Raw genomic sequence first — 18,409 nt, 5'->3', positions numbered from 1 at the left:
TCACTCCCACCCGGTCACGGGCTTTTCTGTCCTACGACTTCCCCCTGCTCTGGGTCAGCGGCACTAGGGGTGGCAGGGGACAGGGCACGGGCAGGGGTCATGCTGGCTCCCGCCCGGCTGGACGCGGCACCAAGCCTTACGGTGACAAACGAGACCAGGAATAAAGCAGTTTCCTCTCAGCCCGAAGCATTTTAATAGGAACAATGGGGCTGTACATCCTCCGGGGGCAGCAGCTCATGACCCCTGGCTTTGGGACAGGCCTGGGACTGGGTCCCCTCCGCCATGCTGCCTGTCCTTCTCCTTCTCCCCACTGCCTGTGGTCCCAGTCCTGATATGCCCGGTGTCCCCTCACCCTGGGAAGATGTGGCTTGTGCCAGCTGGGCACCATGAGCCAGCCCTGACCGCCGTCCCCAGTGCCGGGCTCATCACAGGCAGTGCTGGAGGCAGGGACATGCCACCCTCCGCACCCCGCCCTGCAGGGAGCCATCGGCCAGCGTGAGGAGGGAGCCATGGGGCAGCCCCTGGCCAGTTGCCATGCTGGCAACCTCCCCGGGCAGGAGAGCCCGGCTCCAAAGGGCCAAGCCAGCCAAGTGACCTACAAAGGCTTCTGCAGTGCTGAAGCCCCTCCTGGGGTGGTCCGGCTCCCAGCCCAGCACCAGCAAGCCACCAGCGGGAATCTGATAGCCCTGCCAGAAGCCGGAGCCGGCGGCCAGCAGCCGCCTGTCCACGTAGAAGCGGTACTGGCCCTGGCCAGAGGACCAGGTGAGGCAGAGGTGGTGCCACTTGCCATCCAGGAGCGGCATCACCGGGAGCTCCCGAAATTCCCCATCCCCGATGACGAAGCGCGCGGAGCCAGGGAGGTCCCCAGCATGGCCACGCAGGGCCAGCTTGCTGCCGCCGTCCTCGGTGGCGTAGGAGAGGAGGGTACCGAGGTGGGGGGCTGGGGTGGCCAGCCAGGTGCAGAGCGACAGTGCCTGCAGCCCCTGGCGTGGCCCCAGCCCCAGGACGGCCACGTTCTCAGCAGAGGTGTTGGGGAAGAACAGGGTGACACCGGCACGGCAGGCTGGGGAGGTGGTCGCCAGGGGCCCATACGTCTGCTCTCCTGGCTGCTGGGGGGACGGTGGCTGCTCCTGGGGGACCACCATCATGGTGGGGAGTGCCAGTGCGATGGCTTGGTCTCCTGGTGCTGCATCCTCCCTGGGAGCTCCACCAAGCCCGGCATCATCCGGCAGCTGGTGCCCTTCTTCCCGCTGCCGCTGCCGCCTCCTTGCCTTTGGGTGCCGAGGGCTGGGGCTGCTGGGGGTCACCCAGCCCTGTGGCTGTCCCAGCTGGCTGCCCTGGCTCCGGGCAGTGTCCGGCAGGTCATGCAGCTGAGTGCCAGCCTCCTCCGGTGCACCTGGTGCGTAGGTGAGCGGGCAGTGTGGGCTTAGGGCACCCACTGTCCCCTCCAGCCGCTTCAGCCTGAGGTGCAGCCGCCGGCTGGTGGTGGCCAAGCGGGCCAGCTCTGCAGCCAGGGCAGCCCGGGCAGAGGCAGCCGCCTCCGCCTGCTCCGCCAGCACCTGGAAGCGTCCGTCGATGTTGTAGGAGATGTTGTAGTTCTCGGCGATGCTCTGGAGATGGCTCAGCGTCACCTCCTGCAGCCGCCGAAACTGCAAGGGAGTGGGGCAAGGTGGGGTGAACCCATGTCCCCACACCAGTTCCCTGCGGCGTCCCCCATCCCCAGCCCGGCCAAAAACACCGATTCCCCACCCCGGGGCTGTGACCCCTCCCAGCCCTGAGCACCCACCTGCTCCTCCAGCCGCCGCAGCCGCAGGAGCAGGGGACGGGGACGGGCCTGGGTCAGGCCACCCGGCAGGGTGGCAGCGAGGAGCAGGCAGAGAGGCAGCACCGTCCCTGCCATTCCGCTGCTGGACGCTGTCTGCCTGCACGGCAGGGCCAGCCCTGGCCCCTGCGGTGTTCCTCGGGGGCGGCCTCCACCATGATTAGATCCACAGCCGCGCTGGCATGCCCCAGCAGCTGCCGGCAACGGGGCTGCCGGCCCTGTGGCCATAGGCCAGGCACACCGCGGGGGTGGGTGGCCCTGGCCTGGCAGCTCCCTGGGCTGATGGGGCAGGGCCAGGCAGGGGGAGGCGTGGGGGGACCCCAGGTGTGTGGCCCTGCTGGGCCCAGATGTGTGGGGCGGCTCCTGGAGCAAGCAGGGTGGGGAGACTCAGAGTAACGCCATGGGATGCAGGGCAGGGGGGGCAGGATGGGGCAGGCAGTGCAGGCAGGACGATGCAGGCAGGGCAGGCAGGGAAGGGCAGGGCAGGGCAGGCAGGACGGACAGGACTGTGCAGTGCAGGCAGGGAGGTGTGGGCAGGATAGTGCAGGCAGGGCAGTGCAGGGCAGGCAGGACAGCACAGGCAGGGCAGGGCAGGCAGGACTTTGCAGGGCAGGCAGGGTGATGCAGGCAGTGCAGGCAGGGCAGGGCGGTGCAGACAGGGCAGGCGGTGCAGGCAGGACAGCACAGGCAGGGCAGGCAGGGCGGTGCAGGCAGTGCAGGCAGGACAGGGCGGTGCAGGCGGTGCAGGCAGGGCGGTGTGCGGCGCGCGGACCACCACGCGGCGGCAGCACGCGCGCGCGGCAGGCCCGGAGGGGGGCGGGGCTTCTGCCCCGGGGGCGGGGCTTGGGGCGGGGCTGGGGGCTTGGGGCGGGGCCTCACCCCGCGGCGCCGTTGCCGCCGGGGGGGTGTCCCGCGGGGGCGCGGCGCGAGCCAGGCCCCGCCCCGTACCCTTCACCCGGCGGCAGAAGATGGCGGCGGCGCCGACCCTCGCCAGGCGGATGGCCCGCTCAGGTGCGCGCTGTGTCCCCGTGCCCCCCCCGTGTCTCCCCCCGACGTGGTCAGGGTGCCCCATGTCCTCCCTCAATGCGTCGGGGCGTCCCCTGTGTCCCCCCACCGTGGGCCGGGGTGTCCGTCCCCACACCCTCCTTCGGTGGGCCGGGGTGTCCCCCGTGTCCCCTGCCATGGACAGTGTGTCCCCGTGTCCTCCCTGAGTGGGTCACGGTGTCTGCCCACTGTGGGCCAAGGTGTCCTCTTTAAGTGCATCGGCGTGTCCCCTGTGTCCCCCCACCATGGGTTGGGGTGTCCCCACGCCCTCCCTCAGTGTGTCGGGGTGTCCCCCCACCAGGGATTGGGGTGTCTCCACATCCTCCTCCAGTGGGTCAGGGTGTCCCTGTATCCCCCCACCGTGGGTTGGAGTGCCCCATGTCCTCCCTCAGTGGGTCAGGGTGTCCCCATGTCCCCGCCCTGTCCATGCAGAGCAGTTTTGGGGAGCATACCCCACACCCGTGAGGTCTGTCCCCTGCCCAACCCCACCTGCTTCTGTTCCCCCAGGTGTGCTGCCACTCTGCCGCCAGCTGCTGGCGTGGGGCAGAGCCCCCCGGCAGCCCCCCGGCCTCCCGCTCGCCCAGTGTCGTGCCTTCAGCAACAACAAGATCATGGTGGAGCTGGACGAGAGCTCAGGTATGGCGGGTGGCACCTCTGCACTGTCACCCACACCCCGCGGGGTGCAGGCAGGGGGGTCTCTCCCATGCCCACCCCACGGCACATGGGCATGGAAAGCCACCAAAGCCCCAGATGTTCCAGCTTCAGCTGCTTAGGACCCTCGGAGAGAAGCATTTGGGGACAGGAGTCTCACCGGTCGTGGGCACTTCAGGTGGCTGGGTGCTGCTTGGGTGCCACCAGCAAACCCTTAGTTGTCACCGTGGGCAGATTTTGTGCCCTGTCCCCTGCCCATGTGTTGTCTTGTCCGCATGGTCCCTGCTTTGGGGACCTGACAGAGTGGCAGGCGTTCCTTCAGGGAGCAGCTGTTGGGGATTTCTGTGTCCCGGCTGCCAGGAATAGCTGTCACAGGGCCATATCCCCACACCGGGCAAAGGGTGCCTCTTCTTGAGGCTTCCCAGGGCCTGCCTTTGGCTGCCGGGTCCCCGGCTGCGTCCTCACTCTGTCCCCAGTCTGGGCATGGCTGCAGCACCTGGACTAAGCAGTCGGTGAGGAGCTTTTAGGGTAGGGTAGTGCTATTTGGGAGGGTTCTGATGTCTCCGTGTTTACCACGGCACAGGCGTCGCCACGATGAAGTTCAAGAGCCCCCCGGTCAACAGCCTGAGCCTGGACTTCCTCACCGAGTTTTGCATAAGTCTGGAGAAGCTGGAGAACAACCGAGCCTGCCGGGGCGTGATCATCACATCCGTACGTGTTGTCCTGAGCTCGGGGTGTGAGTTGTGGGGCCGTTTATCAGGCATGGGTGCCATTCCCTTGCTCGTGTTTGGTCTCTTGGCTCCCTGGTCACTGGCATGGGAGGGCCAGGAGGCAGCTTTGATCAGCTCTAGAAGGAGGGGGTTCTTGGAAGGGCTGTGCTCTTTCTTCCCTGCCCTTTTCTAGTGGAAAAATAGCAACCAAATGTTGCCATTTGTCATTAAAATCAAAGCTGTTTATCTGACACATCCCTTGAGATCTCTTGAACTGCCCAGAGGGAGCTGCTGGGGGAAGCCAGTGTTTGTTTTCAGCCGTGGTGTGGGTACGAGGTGGTGGATGGGAATGGGACTGGGACAGGGCAGGTTCTGTGCTGATGCACCTGTACAAGGACCCTGATAATGATAAATCTTGCTGCAAGCAAAGAGTCCCAGCCCAGCAGGCCATGGTGATGGGATGATCCAGGCTGTGGGAGTACTGGGGACATTGTTTCAGAACCCCAAAAGACCCTGGTTTATGTCTTATTTAATTATTGCTTTCCCTTTCCTCAGGCTGCCAGGCTGAGTGCGTTAGAGGGGTCACCCCTGAGTGGTGACTCTCAGTGACGTTTGTATTTTCCCGATTCCAGGCTGTCCCCAAAATCTTCTCATCTGGCCTGGACATCACCGAGATGTGTGGGAAGAGCACAGAGCACTACGCTGAGTTCTGGAGAGCTGTGCAGGAGATGTGGCTCCGGCTGTACAGCTCCAACATGGTGACGGTCGCTGCAGTCAACGTATGTCCTTCAGATCCACCTTCCTAGTCGCCCCGCGTGGTCTGTCACTTGCTGCGACTTGTTTGCAGTGCGTGGGCAGGGACAGCCGAAAAATCAGGCTTGTCGGTGCTGAAACAAGTGCAGGGATGTATTTGTTGGGATGTCTGGGCAAAGTACCTGTCTGTCGGTTCGGCACGTCAGGGTGTGGGAAGGTATGGAAGCGTGGGATGTTGCAGGCTCCGTGTAAGCTGCAGGCACTGCTGGGGTATCGCAGCATTTCGGCTGCGGTGGAGAGCTTTGCACGGCACTCGTGTCCTGCTGATGGGGGCTGAGGCGCCCTTTGTGCAGAAAAAGCCGTATCCTGCCCCAAGAACTCTACTGGGAGTCTGTCCTCCAGGCTGGAGGACCAGAAGAAGGGCTGTAGGTCAGTGGTAAAGCCCAGAGGGACATCGATAGCAGATGAGTGCTGGAGAAGCCGAGCAGTTGGTGTAGGAAGAGTCCAAAGGACGCCTGTCACGTGCCCACTGGCTCCTTTCTCACTGATGAGACTCGTAGGAGTTGCCTAGGGTCACTTGCTTGGCCATTGCACTGCTTTGTCAGAGCAGGGGAGATGGGGGACAGCCATGCGGTGCTGCAGGTGCTTGTCCTTGGCCCTGTGGGCAGTGATGCTTCAGACCCTGGGCAGTGCTGTTTGTTGTAAGCCCTTTTATCACCAGACTTTCTCCTCCAGCTGTGGTTCTTGGCCAGCAGGGAAGTGCTGTCTGAATCTCGGTGTCTGTAAATGGGTTGTTACCTGCTCAGTGTCTTCTTTTCATCTTTCAGCGCAGTGCTGCTTTGGCAGCTCACAGCTCCGTGTCTGTCCATAGACTGTCTTTGAAGGCATCTGGGTTTGAGAGTGGCTTCCCACAGGCATCCTCTGCAGGGCTAAGCAAGCACTGAGTCATAGAATCATAGAATCGTAGACTGGTTTGGGTTGGAAGGGACCTTAAAGATCATCTAGTTCCAACCCCCCTGCCAGAGCAGGGTCACCCAGAGCAGGTGGCACAGGAACGCGTCCAGGCGGGTTTGGAATGTCTCCAGAGACAGAGACTCCACCACCTCTCTGGGCAGCCTGTGCCAGGGCTCTGCCGCCCTCACAGCAAAGAAGTTCCTCCTCATGTTTAGGTGGAACTTCCTATGCTCAAGTTTGTGCCCGTTACCCCTTGTCGTGTCCCTGGGCACCACTGAAAAGGGCCCCGTCCTCCTGACACCCACCCTTTCAGTATTTATAAGTGTTGATAAGATCCCCCCTCAGTCGTCTTTTTTCCAGACTAAAAAGACCCAAGTCCCTCAGCCTTTCTTCATAAGAGAGATGTTCTAGTCCCCTAATCTTCTTTGTATCCCTAATCATCTTTGTAGCCCCAACTTTATAGTTGCTTAAAGCCACATCCAACCTGGCCTTGAGTCATGGCAAAGACGGTTGCAAATGGAAGTTTTGTAGACAGAAGGTGTTACAAAGCCCCTGGACAGAATCGCTTCTGTGGCATTTAGGGTTACAAACTCAAGTACAGCTAAAAACTTACATAGGGTTACAAGAAAATGCTGTATCAAATCTCTGCTGCAGGGATCCCAACACGGATCAGCTAACTAGGTTTCCAGACTGGAAAATGCAAGAAGCAAAGAGCATTGAAAAATGGAAGGAGAAACCCTGGTGAACCTGTCAGAAATATTCTTTAGGGCTGTTTTGAGTTGGGTGATCAGAGACTTGGGGGACATCTGCTCTGTCACCCTGTGTCTTCCCTGCTCTGGAGGAAACGGCAAGGCTGGGGGCGCAGGGATGTTTGTAACCGTGACCTAGGCTCACTCCCTCCTTCTCTTTGCCAGGGGTCCAGCCCGGCGGGAGGCTGTCTCATTGCCTTGTCGTGTGACTACAGGATCATGGTGGAGAACCCCAAATTCAGCATCGGCCTGAACGAAGCCCAGCTGGGCATTGTGGCGCCCTTCTGGTAGGCCAGTGCCTCCCACTTCTAGTGTCAAGCGTAGATCTCTCAAAAGAATTCATCTTCAAGGAGTTTACTAATGAGTTTAACTGGCCACTGAGATGTAGTTTTGTGTGATCAGGTAGTTGCAGCTGCAGGAGACAGCACCTCATTTCTCTGTCCTGTCCTGCAGGTATCTCAAAAGCGTTCAGGCTGCAGAATGTCCTCGCATCCTTCACCAGCGGGGACCTCAGTTCTGACTCTGCATTCGACTCTAGTGCTGGGAGATCGCCCTACTCAGGCTCAGTCTGGGAATATTTTTTCCCCTGGATACACGCTGTGTACCTGCAAAATCCCTGAGCTGTGGAGATGTCTGAAGGTGTAGGGATGCTAATATACTAAGACACAGGCTCTTGGTTGCCCTAAGAATGTGTAAATGTGCTGTTGGAAAGGAGCTTTCACATCACAGCAGGTGGGCACAGCTGGGATGCTGTGTGCTGAGGGTAAATAGAGCAGCTCTCGTGGAGAGGAGGGGGAACTGTTGGGGTAGTACCAAAAACGGCCCCGCTCGCCTGACTTTGCCCAGCGTGGCAGAGCCCATGGCCGCTCTAAACCTGTGCCTGCGGAGCGGGACCTCTTAGCTTCGATGTCTGGGTGCAGCTGCCGCTGGGTGTATCTGTCCCTGACCGTGGCTTTTCCTTCCATCTCTTCTAGGTTTAAGGACACATTTGTGAACGTTGTGGGACACCGAGTTGCTGAACGCTCCCTCCAGCTGGGCTCCCTCCACTCCGCACCCGAAGCCCACAGACTTGGCCTCGTGGACGAGCTGGTGCCAGATGAGAAGCTCCAGGAGAAGACTGGGGCTGTTATGGCACAGTGGCTGGCCCTTCCTGGTAAGGGTGGCACCTCCAGCAGAGGAAAGGGGGATCTGATCGGGGTGGGAAGGGCAGGTACCGGGGCTGGTACCTGGGAGCTGCATTTTCCATTTAAAGGGAAGGTGTGGATTTTCCATTTAAAGGGAAGGTGTGGATTTTCCATTTAAAGGGAAGGCTCAACACAACGCTCCAGGCAACCTTGGGCTAACAGAGATGGGCTTGCCAGTGGCCCCGCGTGAGAGGACACCATGCTGGGTGTGCAGGGCATGTGGCTCCAGCTCGGCTTGCCTTGCCAGCCCTGCTGAGTCAATCCAGAGGTGCCTGAGCTCTGGATACAAACTGAATCTCTGTGTCTGTCAGTGGAGGTGTTACCCTAGGAAAGCTGCCATGGAGTTGAGGGAACAGGATGGGCAAGAGTGCCTGGGTGGCTACCAGTCCGTCCTTGTGGTCTGGATCAGCTCTCGGCACTCTGCTGAGCTGAGGATGGCGATGGGGGCGTGAGGACAGACAGCAAACACAGACATCACGTGTGTGTTTGGGCTGCTCCGTGACTGGCAGCGTGTGGTTCCTGGGCTTGGAGGCTCTCTGCCCGGGAGGGCTAGACCTGAGCTATCCCATCCCATGCCACCTGCATGGGAGGGGCAACTACGTATCACCCTTCGGCTGCTCTTTCTGTAGAAATCTGAATGAAACTGGGCAGAAACGGGCGGGTCCCAGGACTGTCATTTTGTGCCCCAGCCTTGGAAGAGGGTCCCTAAACAGCTCTCTCTGCTGCTGTCCTGGTGTTAGAGAGACACCTCAGCCCCCAAGAGCGGGGAGCTCCCTCATGACTTCCAGGAGGCACCATGCGGATCCTTCCCCAGAGCCAGAGCGAGTCTCTCTGGGTGAAGGTGTCTGTAGCACACAGGTGCTGGGGCGATTCGGGGTTGCCAGTGCACAGGGGGGTTGCTCATCATTTCACCGTCACGGTTAGAGCACACTGAGAGCACGCATGCAACATCGATGCGGTAGGTGTGCCGCTGCATCGCTGCACGTGGCTCTGTGTGTGTGTGAGCAGATGTGTGCTCGAGGCTTCGCTCGGCACCAGCAGCCAGTGCTGCTCCGGCAGCATCCCTGTATCCGTGTGGAATGGCACAAGCCCAGAGCCTGCTGTTGGGATGAGCTCGAGGGGACGGTGCTGCTGGCTTTTGTATTTGGCACGGGCAGACTGTCTTGCCAGAGGTTGAAGGGGTTGGGTTGAGGGACCTTAGAGCCAGAGCGGTTTCAAACAGCAGAGAATTTTGTTCGGTTACTGCTGTCCCGAGCCCAGTGGTGTGTATTGGGGTGGGAGCTGGGCTCTGGAGGGCACAAAGAGAAGGAGGTGCACAACTTTTTGCCATCTGTTCCAGTAGAACAGCTGTTTCCCCACTGAGGGGTACAGATCGTAATTTATTGTATGAGAATTTATCCAGTTCAGCTTCCAGCCCGTGGGGTTTTCTTACACCTTTCCCTGATGGTTTAAAGAGCCCTTTGGTGTGTGGTGCCTCCCCTTTGAAGGCACCTGCACATGGTGGCAATGGCTGAGAGCTGGTCGAGGGTGAGGACTGTGCGCGTTACCCATCCTCGCTCTCCTCTCCACAGACCATGCCCGTCAGCTCACCAAGTCCATGATGAGGAAGGCGGTGTTGGACCGCCTGGTAGCTCACCGGGAGGAAGACATTCAGAACTTCATCAGCTTCATCTCAAAAGAGTCCATCCAGAAGTCACTTCGCATGTACATGGAGATGCTGAAGAAGAAGAAGGGCTGAGGAGCCAGCCAGCTGGGGCCCGGTCCCAGGAGCTTCAGTGACCCTCTGAAACACTGCAGTAGCTGTAGACTTTCACAGTGAAGCCGTCTGCAGCGTCAGAAGCTGGTGACGTGCTGTCTGCTCCTGTGGCCACCCCAACCACCCCTTCCCCTTAGTCCCCATAGAGTGCCTGACACCACCGCTGCCTTTCCTGAGAGCAGGGAGAGCTGCCTGCTCGGCTCCCCAAGGAACGGACAGGGAGAGGGTGGTGACACCACTGTGGCCCGAGCCCGACGGTCCTTGGATGTCCTCCTTCCTGTCCAACAGCTAATTGTGAAATGAGATTGGTCAATAAAGTCTTTGATGAGGTAGGAGATGAATGCTTCGTTCCGCAGCCTGTCTGCGGTCCTTCCTGGCTGGTGGCCTGTCCGTGGTCTCTGGTTTGTGGTGGACTGGGGGGTCTCTGCTGTGAGCCGCATGGGCTGGGGGGGTCTGGGCATGGCCAGTGGCCAGCTGTGACCCTTCTCCAGACCAGGACACAGAGCAGCCCATGCACAGGACTCTTGGATGGGGCTGCGGGGAGCGCCTTCCCAGGGGTTGGTGGTGGGAGCTGGAGCTGGATTGTGGTCTGCAGCCGCAGGAGGAGCTCAAGCTGTCAGCTTCACCTCCACTGGGTAGTGGTCGCTGACTGCCAGGGCCTGGAGGAGGGCAAGAGGTGGGAAGGTGTAACGCAGGGGTTCAGCAAGCCTCAAGCCAGGGCGGCAAGGTGGCTGTGATTGCCCTGCCAAAACCTTCTGGAGGAACACACGATGCCCCCAACCCCGAGACACTCAACACACAAGGCTCCAGTTTTGGCAGAGGTGCCCAGGTGTGGCCTGGGGCAGGTGCTAGCAGAGGCATGTCTGCCCTCCGAGACCCCTGTGTCTCACTTGGGCGCTCTGGGCCAGCTCTGGGTGGTGGAAGATTGGCGTGGATCGCCCCACGCCCTGGAGTCCTGCCTGTGCTTACCTGTGAAAGGCCACAAAAAAACCCCATGTGTCTCATCTCTTCCCCACGGGGACAGGCAGTGATCCCAGATCCCCCTTCCTGGTACCACCCATGGGTCCCTTGTCACCCCAAGCTCCCCATTAGCCAGCTCGGGTATGATGTGTCCTGGGAGGGGGACAGTCTGGCAGGGCCATGCTGGCATCCCAGCAGGTAGGTGCTGGGGATGGATGCACGTGCCGGGGATGGATGCACGTGCCGTGGCCGGAGCCAGCTCAGGCTGCTGCTGGAGCTGCTTCAACTCCATTTTTGAGCTGATACTTAAAAATGCGGCTGCTATGTGGCTGCACCAGGCTGCCGGATCCTGAACAGACGTTGGCAGCCCCGCAGCCAGCATTGGTGCCTGTCTGAGCCCCAGATTTGCCAGCCCAGCTCACCTCCTCCTGCTCCAGCTGGAAAGCGCGCTGGAAATTGTAGATGGCAGCCGAATTTGGCACGACGCTCCTCTTCAGCTTGGCGCCGCACACCACAATCCTGCCAGGGAGACGCAGGCGGTGGGTCCCGCTCCTGCCCCTGCTCTCGGCCGCCAGTGGTTTGGGATGGGCAGGGGGGTGCCGGGGAGGGGGACGGTGGTGCCGTGGTGGCACTTACCTGTCATAGGTGCAGTCTGACTTCCCCACCGTGGTGTCAGTGCCATCGGGGATCAGCCACTTGAAGACTTCACTGCTGCGCAGGCGGATGGACGACCAGTCGCTCGGCTGGACATAGGAGCAGTCAGCGTTGAAGTCCCCCAGGAATATGATGTTCTGCGGAGGAGAGATGGGGGGGCTCATGGCAGCTGGGAAATGGGTCTGTCCCCAACATCAGCCCTCCCATGGGGACCCTGGGTGCTGGGACACCCCCATGGCAGGGGATGGGGAAGGACCAGCGTCCCCATCCCACCACCCATATGCCAACCGCACTCGCCTTGGAGCAGGGACCCAGTGTGTGTTGAATGGTCCCTGGGGCTCAGTGCCCACCCCCAGTGTCACCCCCTGGTGCCGGTGGCACTCACGTCAGTCCCCCACTTGTTGATGATGGCCAGGTAGACATCGTAGAGCGCGTCGATCTCGGCGACGGCATCGTGTGGGGCAGAGTGCAGCGGCACCAGCACAAACTCCTCCACCTCTGCCAGGGAAGAGAGATATCAGCCCTGCGGCCACCTCGTGCCACCACCCGGGGCCACCCATCCCCCTGCTTACTGGTTTGGGGCGCTGAGACCCTCAGGATGAATGGCTCCCGGCTGAAGACATCCTGGGGGTCCTCATATTGGTAGGTGTCCACCACGGACACGATGTCTGTCCTGTGGGACCAAAGGGGACAGTGACCCTAGGGCTCAGCACGGCCCCTGCACCCCCTCCATGGCATCGGTGGCCCTACGGTGCCACGGGACAGGCAGCAGCACACCCAGTCCTGTTACCTGTAGATGAAGAGGTACATCTCCTTGTAGTTGTCCCGTCCCAGGGGGCCGCTGATCTCGTAGTCATACGGGGATTTGGACACGCTGTGGAGATGCAAAGGCAGGACAGTGACATGGCTGGCATGGTCCTGGGGTGGCCCTGGCATGGCCAGGGGCTGGGTGGTCGTGGGGTCAGCACTGGCTGGTCCTGCTCTGCTGTCCCCATGGGCCACCGTGCCCCGGCCATGGTGGGACATGGGGTGTAGTGGCTCCGAGTCACCCTGCTGTCCCCACCAACCCAGGGTGGCTCCTCAGGCACGGCCGGCCCTGGGCAGGATGTGGGGCGGCTCCTGCCACCCCTTTCTCTGCAGGGACGCTCCCCACCTTCATTTGCAGCAAAGCTAAATTAGGTTAATGAGCAGCCTGGGGCCCTGCGGAGCCTGGCGTCACCCATCCTGCCCTGGCTGCTTTGTGGCTGTGCTGGAGGGGACACCGAAGGGGCAAGGACATGGGCTGGGCGTACCTGGTGAGGAGCACTCACCGCCTTTCAACAAGGCAGCGTCGGCGCCTGCCTGGCCCCAGCCCCACACTTTTCTCTTATTCCAAAACCAAACACTCTGCTGATGTTTTTTTTTTTTCCTTTTTGCCTTCTGTTGCTTGGAAGCTTGGCCTTCCCTGCGCCATGCTGGCACCTTAGCCCTGGCGCTCTTGCTCCCGGACCCGCTCGTACCTGTTGAGCTGCTCCATGAGCTGGGTGACAGCGCTGAGGTCGGAGTCACGCACCTCCTGCACCAGCACCACATCATAGCGGCGCAGGATCTGTGGGGCCAAGAGGGACGGTGATGGCTCGGGGCCACCCTCTCCTCTCCCACCCATCTCCCAAATGGGCACCCCAACGCGGTGGTGGGTGCAGCATCATGGGGACCTGCGTATCCCTTGGCGCCGGGGCAGACATCCCCGCCTGGCACCCCACCTTGGTCCCCACCAAACCTTCATCCACCCAGGGCATCCCCGCACCAGGATACCATCCCACCCATGGCCACATCCCTGTGTGGCACAGGAGCCACGTTTTGGGTCCACCTCAGTGCACAGCCCGTCCCCGGCTACACTCACGCTGACAATGATGCCCGCCACTCCCTCATCGGACATCTTGGTGTCACCAAACGCCTGGATGTTGAAGGCACCGACGTGCAGCGTGGCCGTGGCCGGGCACAGGAGAGTGGTAGTCAACAGGGCCAGTGCCAGCGCCATGGTCCCCATGCTGCTGGAAGTGATGCTGAGCCACAGGGATGCAGCAATGGGAGCCAAACTTGGAAAACTGCTTTGGATTTGGGGATAGAGCGAAAAAAAATCCATGTCAGTCCTTCCTAAGTCTTGGTGTGTAACAGTGTTCCGTGGTGGGTACCACCTGGAGCAGCCTGCGGAGCTGGCATGGTCTGTCTGCCAGCTTGCCGGTCCCTGGGGAAGCTAAATCCCATCCTGCCATAGTGAATCTGCCTGGCATCACCTGGGATCACCCAACTCCGCTCCCTGCTGGGGTATCTCCATTGTCCACCACCCCCAGCCACTGCCACCAGCACCACAGGCTGTTCCACGTCCTTAAACTTGGTCACAGCACCCATTGTCGGGGTAAGGGAACAACATCCCAGCTCATCCCAGCTCATCCCAGTCCCTCCCAGTTTGCGGCTGAAGGTGCCGAGCCCCAATCCATCCTTACCTTGCCGAGCGCACAGCACCTCTGCCCTCCCGGCAGCAGGACGGGCGGCTTTATTCCCAGCGGAGGTTCCGGCAAAGCCGGATGAGTCGGACACCCCCGGGGGAGTTTTGACACGGCTTTGGGTTCCTTCCGACATTGGGAAACCAAAACCACACGGGGCAGCAGGGTGGGGCAAGCACAGCCGCCCCTGTGCCGACACCAAGGGCGCCGGGGAGGTGCGGCGATGCCAGGGCATCCCAGCAGGGCTGGGGGGGCACATGGGACTCGGGGTCCTGCAGCCGGGATGATCCCATGGGTCGCAGCGCAGGGCACGGCAGCCAGGCAGGCAGTGCAGGGCGGATGGCCTTAACGTGGGTGATTCAGATGGTGTAATTAGAAGGGAGAGAAGTAAATGGAGGGGTGTCTGGGTCAGGCAGGCTGAGCACCTCCGGCCTCGGCAAAAGGGGGTGGCTGCAAACCCCCGCAGCAGCCCCAGTGGTCACCCAGAGCAGCCCCAGTTGTCACTTAAAGTGGCCCCAATGGTGACCCAGAGCAGCCCCAGGGGAGCTGGCATTCCCTGTGCCGGCACACGGCATCGCCCTGGCACACACCGTCACCCCGGTACACAGCATCACCCCAGCAAGGGAGCAGGCAGCTTTGCTGGGGTGCTGGTGGGGGGGGGGCAGGGAGGCGACGGCTGCTCATGCCGGGGCTTGCCAGGCTCTCATGTGCACCACGGGGTTTTGCATCCTCACGCCCAGTCATGGGATGAGTCCGGTGTCCCCCAGTGCTGTGCCGGCACTGAAAGCCCCCCCAGGGAGGCACTGAACCCCCCGGGAGCTGACTCACCTCCTCCGCCTCCCCCACCCTCACCATCAACGCCCCGTCAGCCACCCCACAGCCAGGCAGGATCCTGTAGGATGCGGCTCCCAAACCGGTGGAGGAGCATCCTGAGACCGGGCAAGGGGGCTGAATCCTGCCCGGAGCATCCCAATCCCTTCCCAGTGTCCCTGCTTTTGCCACTGGCAGCTCAGAGGGGAACAGTGTTTGCCACCCAGGGATCTTGATGGCGAGGGGGACCCTTGGCCCCGGGGGATCTCCCTGGCTCCAGCCCTGGTGGGGCTGCCCCTGGCAGGGTGACAGGGGGCTCAGGTGCGGGGGGATGCTGGGGGGGCTCCTGGGGGGGCTGAAGGGATCCTCCCTCCAGAGCTGCAAGGGCTGGAAAAGGCTCATTTTTTAATGGAACCAGAGAGCATCCCACTCCCACAAGACACCGAATCACGGCTCCTTGCAGAGGTGGTGGGCAGCTTGGCTGGCACTGGTGGCGCGTGGGCTCCCACGAGGGATGCAGGTGCATGCCGGGGCATCCCAGTAGCCACCAGCGCGGGGACGGGCTCAGCGGGCTTTCAGGGTCACCTCCACCGGGAAATGGTCGCTGACGGCCAAAGCCTGGGTGCAAGGGGAAAGCAGAGAGGGGGCTGAGCTTGTCAGGACCCACCACCGCTCCCATGGCCGGCTGGGACCCAGATGCTCCTCTCCAACCCCAAAATTTAGACCAGACCCCAAAATGCTTAGCATGGGGTGGTTCCATCGGAGCGGGGGTTGGGGTCAGGCCACGCTTGGGTGTGCCCTGGGGAGCAGGGACCCCACCCATGCTCCTGGGAGGTGTGGTGGGCTGGATCCCGGTGCCAGCGGTCTTGCGTGTCCCGACCCCTCACTCACATCCTTGCTCTGGAGGTGGAAAGTCTTCTGGAAGTTGTTGACGGTGGCGGAGCCGGGTTCGATGTCCTGGCGCAGAGCGGTGCCGCAGGCGACAATGCTACCGGGGCATCATGGGGGTGTTAGCGCCCGCCGGCCTCCCCCCCGCCAGCCCCCATGCCTCCGCCGCGGCACCCACCGGTCGTAGGCGCAGTCGGTGTCGGCGACGGTGGTGTCAGCGCTGTCGGGGATGAGCCACTCGCAGGCGTCGAGGGAGCGCAGGCGGATGGATGGCCACTGAGCGCTGGTCACGTAGGAGCAGTCGGCGTTGAAGTCACCCAGGAGGAGGATATTCTGCAGGGCAATGCTCTGTGTCCCTACCCACGGACCTTACAGGGCAGCAAGGGGTCCCTAAACTCATGCTGAACCCTCCTTGGGTCTCCCCAGAACAGGAGGACAAGCCCCCAGTAATGGCAGCGGAGCCGCCTGGCAGCTCTCTGCATGGGCATTGCCAGGGTGGTACCTGCTCCGATGTGTACAAGCGGTCTCCCGTGGGACATGTCCACCCCAGGATGGCCAGCAGGATGTGCGGTGGCCATACCCCAGCCTGCCCGGCTACCCCAGGGAGGAGCCGAGCTCCCTGCCAACGCTTACGTTAGTCGCCCACTTGTTGACGACATCGGTGTAGACGTCGTAGAGCGCATCGATCTCATCTGCCGCGCTGCTGGGCTCAGCGTGCAGGGGCACCATCACAAACTCCTCCACCTCTGCCGGACAGATGGCCGTCAGCCCCCAGCTCGGGTGCACCACCTGGGAAGGGAGCAGGAACCCCAGGAGGACCACCCCGGGCCAAGCCCCAGCTACTGGCAGGGAAAAGCTGCCAAAGGGAAGGGGTGCACTGGCCTTTTGTGCTCTGCCTGTCCTCCAGGTTGGGATTTCCAGTGGGGAGCTGCGTCCCTCCGCACATAGTTTGGGGTTTGCTGCTTGTTCCCCATCAGTTTTTCCAAGCCAACATGGTTTTGGGAAGGAGATTGGGGTGGAAGAGAGATGGGAGAGTGTGTCTGCCCTGGGGAGGTTCTTGGGAGGTGGAGGTGGTGGCACAGGGTAGAAGATGGCACAAGATGGGAAATGGGACATGATGGGAGATGGCGCAAGATGGGAGATGGGACATGATGGGAGAAGACAGGTGATGGGAGATGGCGGACAATGGGGAATGGCACATGATGGGAGATGGTACATGAGGGGAGATGGTACATGATGAGAGATGGCATGCGATGGGAGTTGGCACCCAACTGGAGGAAGCATATGGCACAAGATGGGAGGTAGCGGGCACTGGGATGTGGGACATGATGGGAAACAACTGGAGATGTGAGATGGCATGAAACTGGAGAGAACACATAGTGGAAGATGACAGGGGATGGAAGGTGGTGGGAGATGGCACATTGTGGGAAACAGCAGGCAGTGCCAGCCATGCTGGTCAGGTACCCAGGACCCCTGGACACCCATGGGTGGGAGAAGGCCCAAAAGCAGTGAAGGACCATGGTGGGGCCCCTGAGCTGGGCTCCAGGGTGTAATCCCCCCTCCTGGCAGGCACAGCTCTGGGCTCAGCCCCATGCGGAGAGGACCCCATGCCAGGTCCAGGCAGCCCCCAACACTGGCTCTGCTCACGCGTGGTGGGCGAGGAGAACCTCACGATGAAGGGCTCCCTGCTGAAGGTATCGGTCCCGCAGGACTCACAGCCATCGTCGTAGTAGTAGCTTCCCAGCACGGAAACCATGTCTGACCTGAGGGAGGAGAGCGGGGTGGCCCCCAGCACCGCTCCTGCCGCAGCCAGGGCCCCCAAAGGTACCCACCACACTTTGGGGGCTGCTGGGGGGGACAGCGGGTGACACAGGGGTCACCGGGCCCTGGCAGCATCGCTTACCTGTAGATGAAGAGGTACTGCTCCTTGTAGCTGGTGCGACCCAGGGGCATGCTGACCAAATAGCTGTATGGGTGTGGGGATGCACTGGGGACAAGATGTGGAGGGTGTGAGAAGTCTCCTGGTGTCCCATAGCACCCATTGGGCTCTCTCCGGCCAAGCTGGAGATGTTCTGGCACGGCAAGATGCCATCTGGGACCTTCCCCAGCATCCCATTTGCAGGCACTCCCCACCCTGGGCCATTGGGGTCACCTGTTGAGCTGGTTCATGAGCTTCTTCACGCCGCTCAGGTCAGCGTCCCGGACCTCCTGCACCAAGGTGATGTCATACCCCGACAGGATCTGGGGGGACAAGCTCAGAGCTGCTCGCCCTTGGCCAGGAGCTGCTCATGGCAGCACCCGTGGGTGCCTGGGCTGGTCTGTGAAGGCTCTCAGGCTAGCAATGGGAGGGCAGCAGGGATCCCAGAGCCAGGGAGGGAGCTCCTCTGCTGGTGTCCTCTGACTTGGAAGAACCATGGTGTGACACAGTGCCCTCTAACACCCGTCCATCTACCACCCACCATCCCAGCAGCTCCTCACTCGCAGGCTGCTCTGAGTGAGGAACCTGGGCAGCACCAAGCATCGCCCATCCTTGTTTGGGGACCAGCAAGAATGGAGATGGTCCAAGGTTGGAGATGGTGATGGAGGAAGAGCAGATGGGTGTATGGATGAAGGTTTGGACAGATGGATGGAGGTGTTGATGGATGGAGGTGTGGATGGACAGATGGACGGAGGCATAGGTGGATGAATGGAGGGGTTTGGACAGGTGGATTGATGGGTGGGTAGATACACGGATGGACACACAGATGGATGGATGCCTGCAGAAAGCCAGTGTCCAACTAACTGCCCCAAGCTGGCTGCAACCCAAAGACCAGAGACGGCTCCTCTCCCCCCAGCACTCACAGAGACAATGATATTTGCGATAGTCTTGTTGGACATCTTGCTGTCCCCAAATGTCTTGATGTTGAAGGCGCTGATCTTCAGCGCAATGGCCGCATGCAGCAGGAGAGCTGCCACCAGCAGCGACAGCACCAGCTTCGAGGATGCCAT

General features: G+C 61.3%; 4 protein-coding genes across 4 annotated transcripts; 1 reads left to right on the top strand and 3 right to left on the bottom strand.

Annotated features, from left to right (window-relative positions):
- Positions 1 to 425: 425 nt before the first annotated feature.
- On the bottom strand, positions 426 to 2,487 carry PTX4 (pentraxin 4). Its single transcript, XM_063345123.1, has 2 exons — positions 1,787 to 2,487; positions 426 to 1,649 (listed from the first exon to the last, which is right to left on the bottom strand). The coding sequence occupies exons 1-2, from the start codon at positions 2,048 to 2,050 to the stop codon at positions 426 to 428; spliced, it is 1,488 nt and encodes a 495-aa protein (XP_063201193.1). The 5' UTR covers positions 2,051 to 2,487.
- A 198-nt stretch (positions 2,488 to 2,685) lies between these two features.
- On the top strand, positions 2,686 to 9,958 carry ECI1 (enoyl-CoA delta isomerase 1). The gene is made up of 7 exons (XM_063344676.1): positions 2,686 to 2,833; positions 3,374 to 3,502; positions 4,101 to 4,228; positions 4,860 to 5,006; positions 6,849 to 6,970; positions 7,658 to 7,836; positions 9,439 to 9,958. Exons 1-7 carry the CDS (start codon positions 2,791 to 2,793, stop codon positions 9,603 to 9,605), a joined length of 915 nt encoding a protein of 304 aa, XP_063200746.1. The 5' UTR covers positions 2,686 to 2,790; the 3' UTR covers positions 9,606 to 9,958.
- Positions 9,959 to 10,103: 145 nt separating this feature from the next.
- On the bottom strand, positions 10,104 to 13,731 carry LOC134519903 (deoxyribonuclease-1-like 2). The gene is given in 9 exon segments (XM_063344677.1): positions 10,104 to 10,282; positions 11,006 to 11,102; positions 11,220 to 11,374; positions 11,623 to 11,741; positions 11,744 to 11,910; positions 12,028 to 12,111; positions 12,737 to 12,825; positions 13,120 to 13,324; positions 13,724 to 13,731. Coding segments are annotated over 8 exon segments (909 nt in total). The 5' UTR covers positions 13,267 to 13,324; positions 13,724 to 13,731; the 3' UTR covers positions 10,104 to 10,231.
- Positions 13,732 to 15,030: 1,299 nt separating this feature from the next.
- On the bottom strand, positions 15,031 to 18,409 carry LOC134519904 (deoxyribonuclease-1-like). The gene is made up of 8 exons (XM_063344678.1): positions 18,263 to 18,409; positions 17,574 to 17,662; positions 17,325 to 17,408; positions 17,069 to 17,184; positions 16,055 to 16,167; positions 15,600 to 15,754; positions 15,425 to 15,521; positions 15,031 to 15,151 (listed from the first exon to the last, which is right to left on the bottom strand). The coding sequence occupies exons 1-8, from the start codon at positions 18,407 to 18,409 to the stop codon at positions 15,098 to 15,100; spliced, it is 855 nt and encodes a 284-aa protein (XP_063200748.1). The 3' UTR covers positions 15,031 to 15,097.

Source organism: Chroicocephalus ridibundus, chromosome 8 (assembly GCF_963924245.1).
Source record: "Chroicocephalus ridibundus chromosome 8, bChrRid1.1, whole genome shotgun sequence".
Classification (NCBI taxonomy): domain Eukaryota; kingdom Metazoa; phylum Chordata; class Aves; order Charadriiformes; family Laridae; genus Chroicocephalus; species Chroicocephalus ridibundus.
This window is presented reverse-complemented; position numbering and strand designations above follow the sequence as displayed.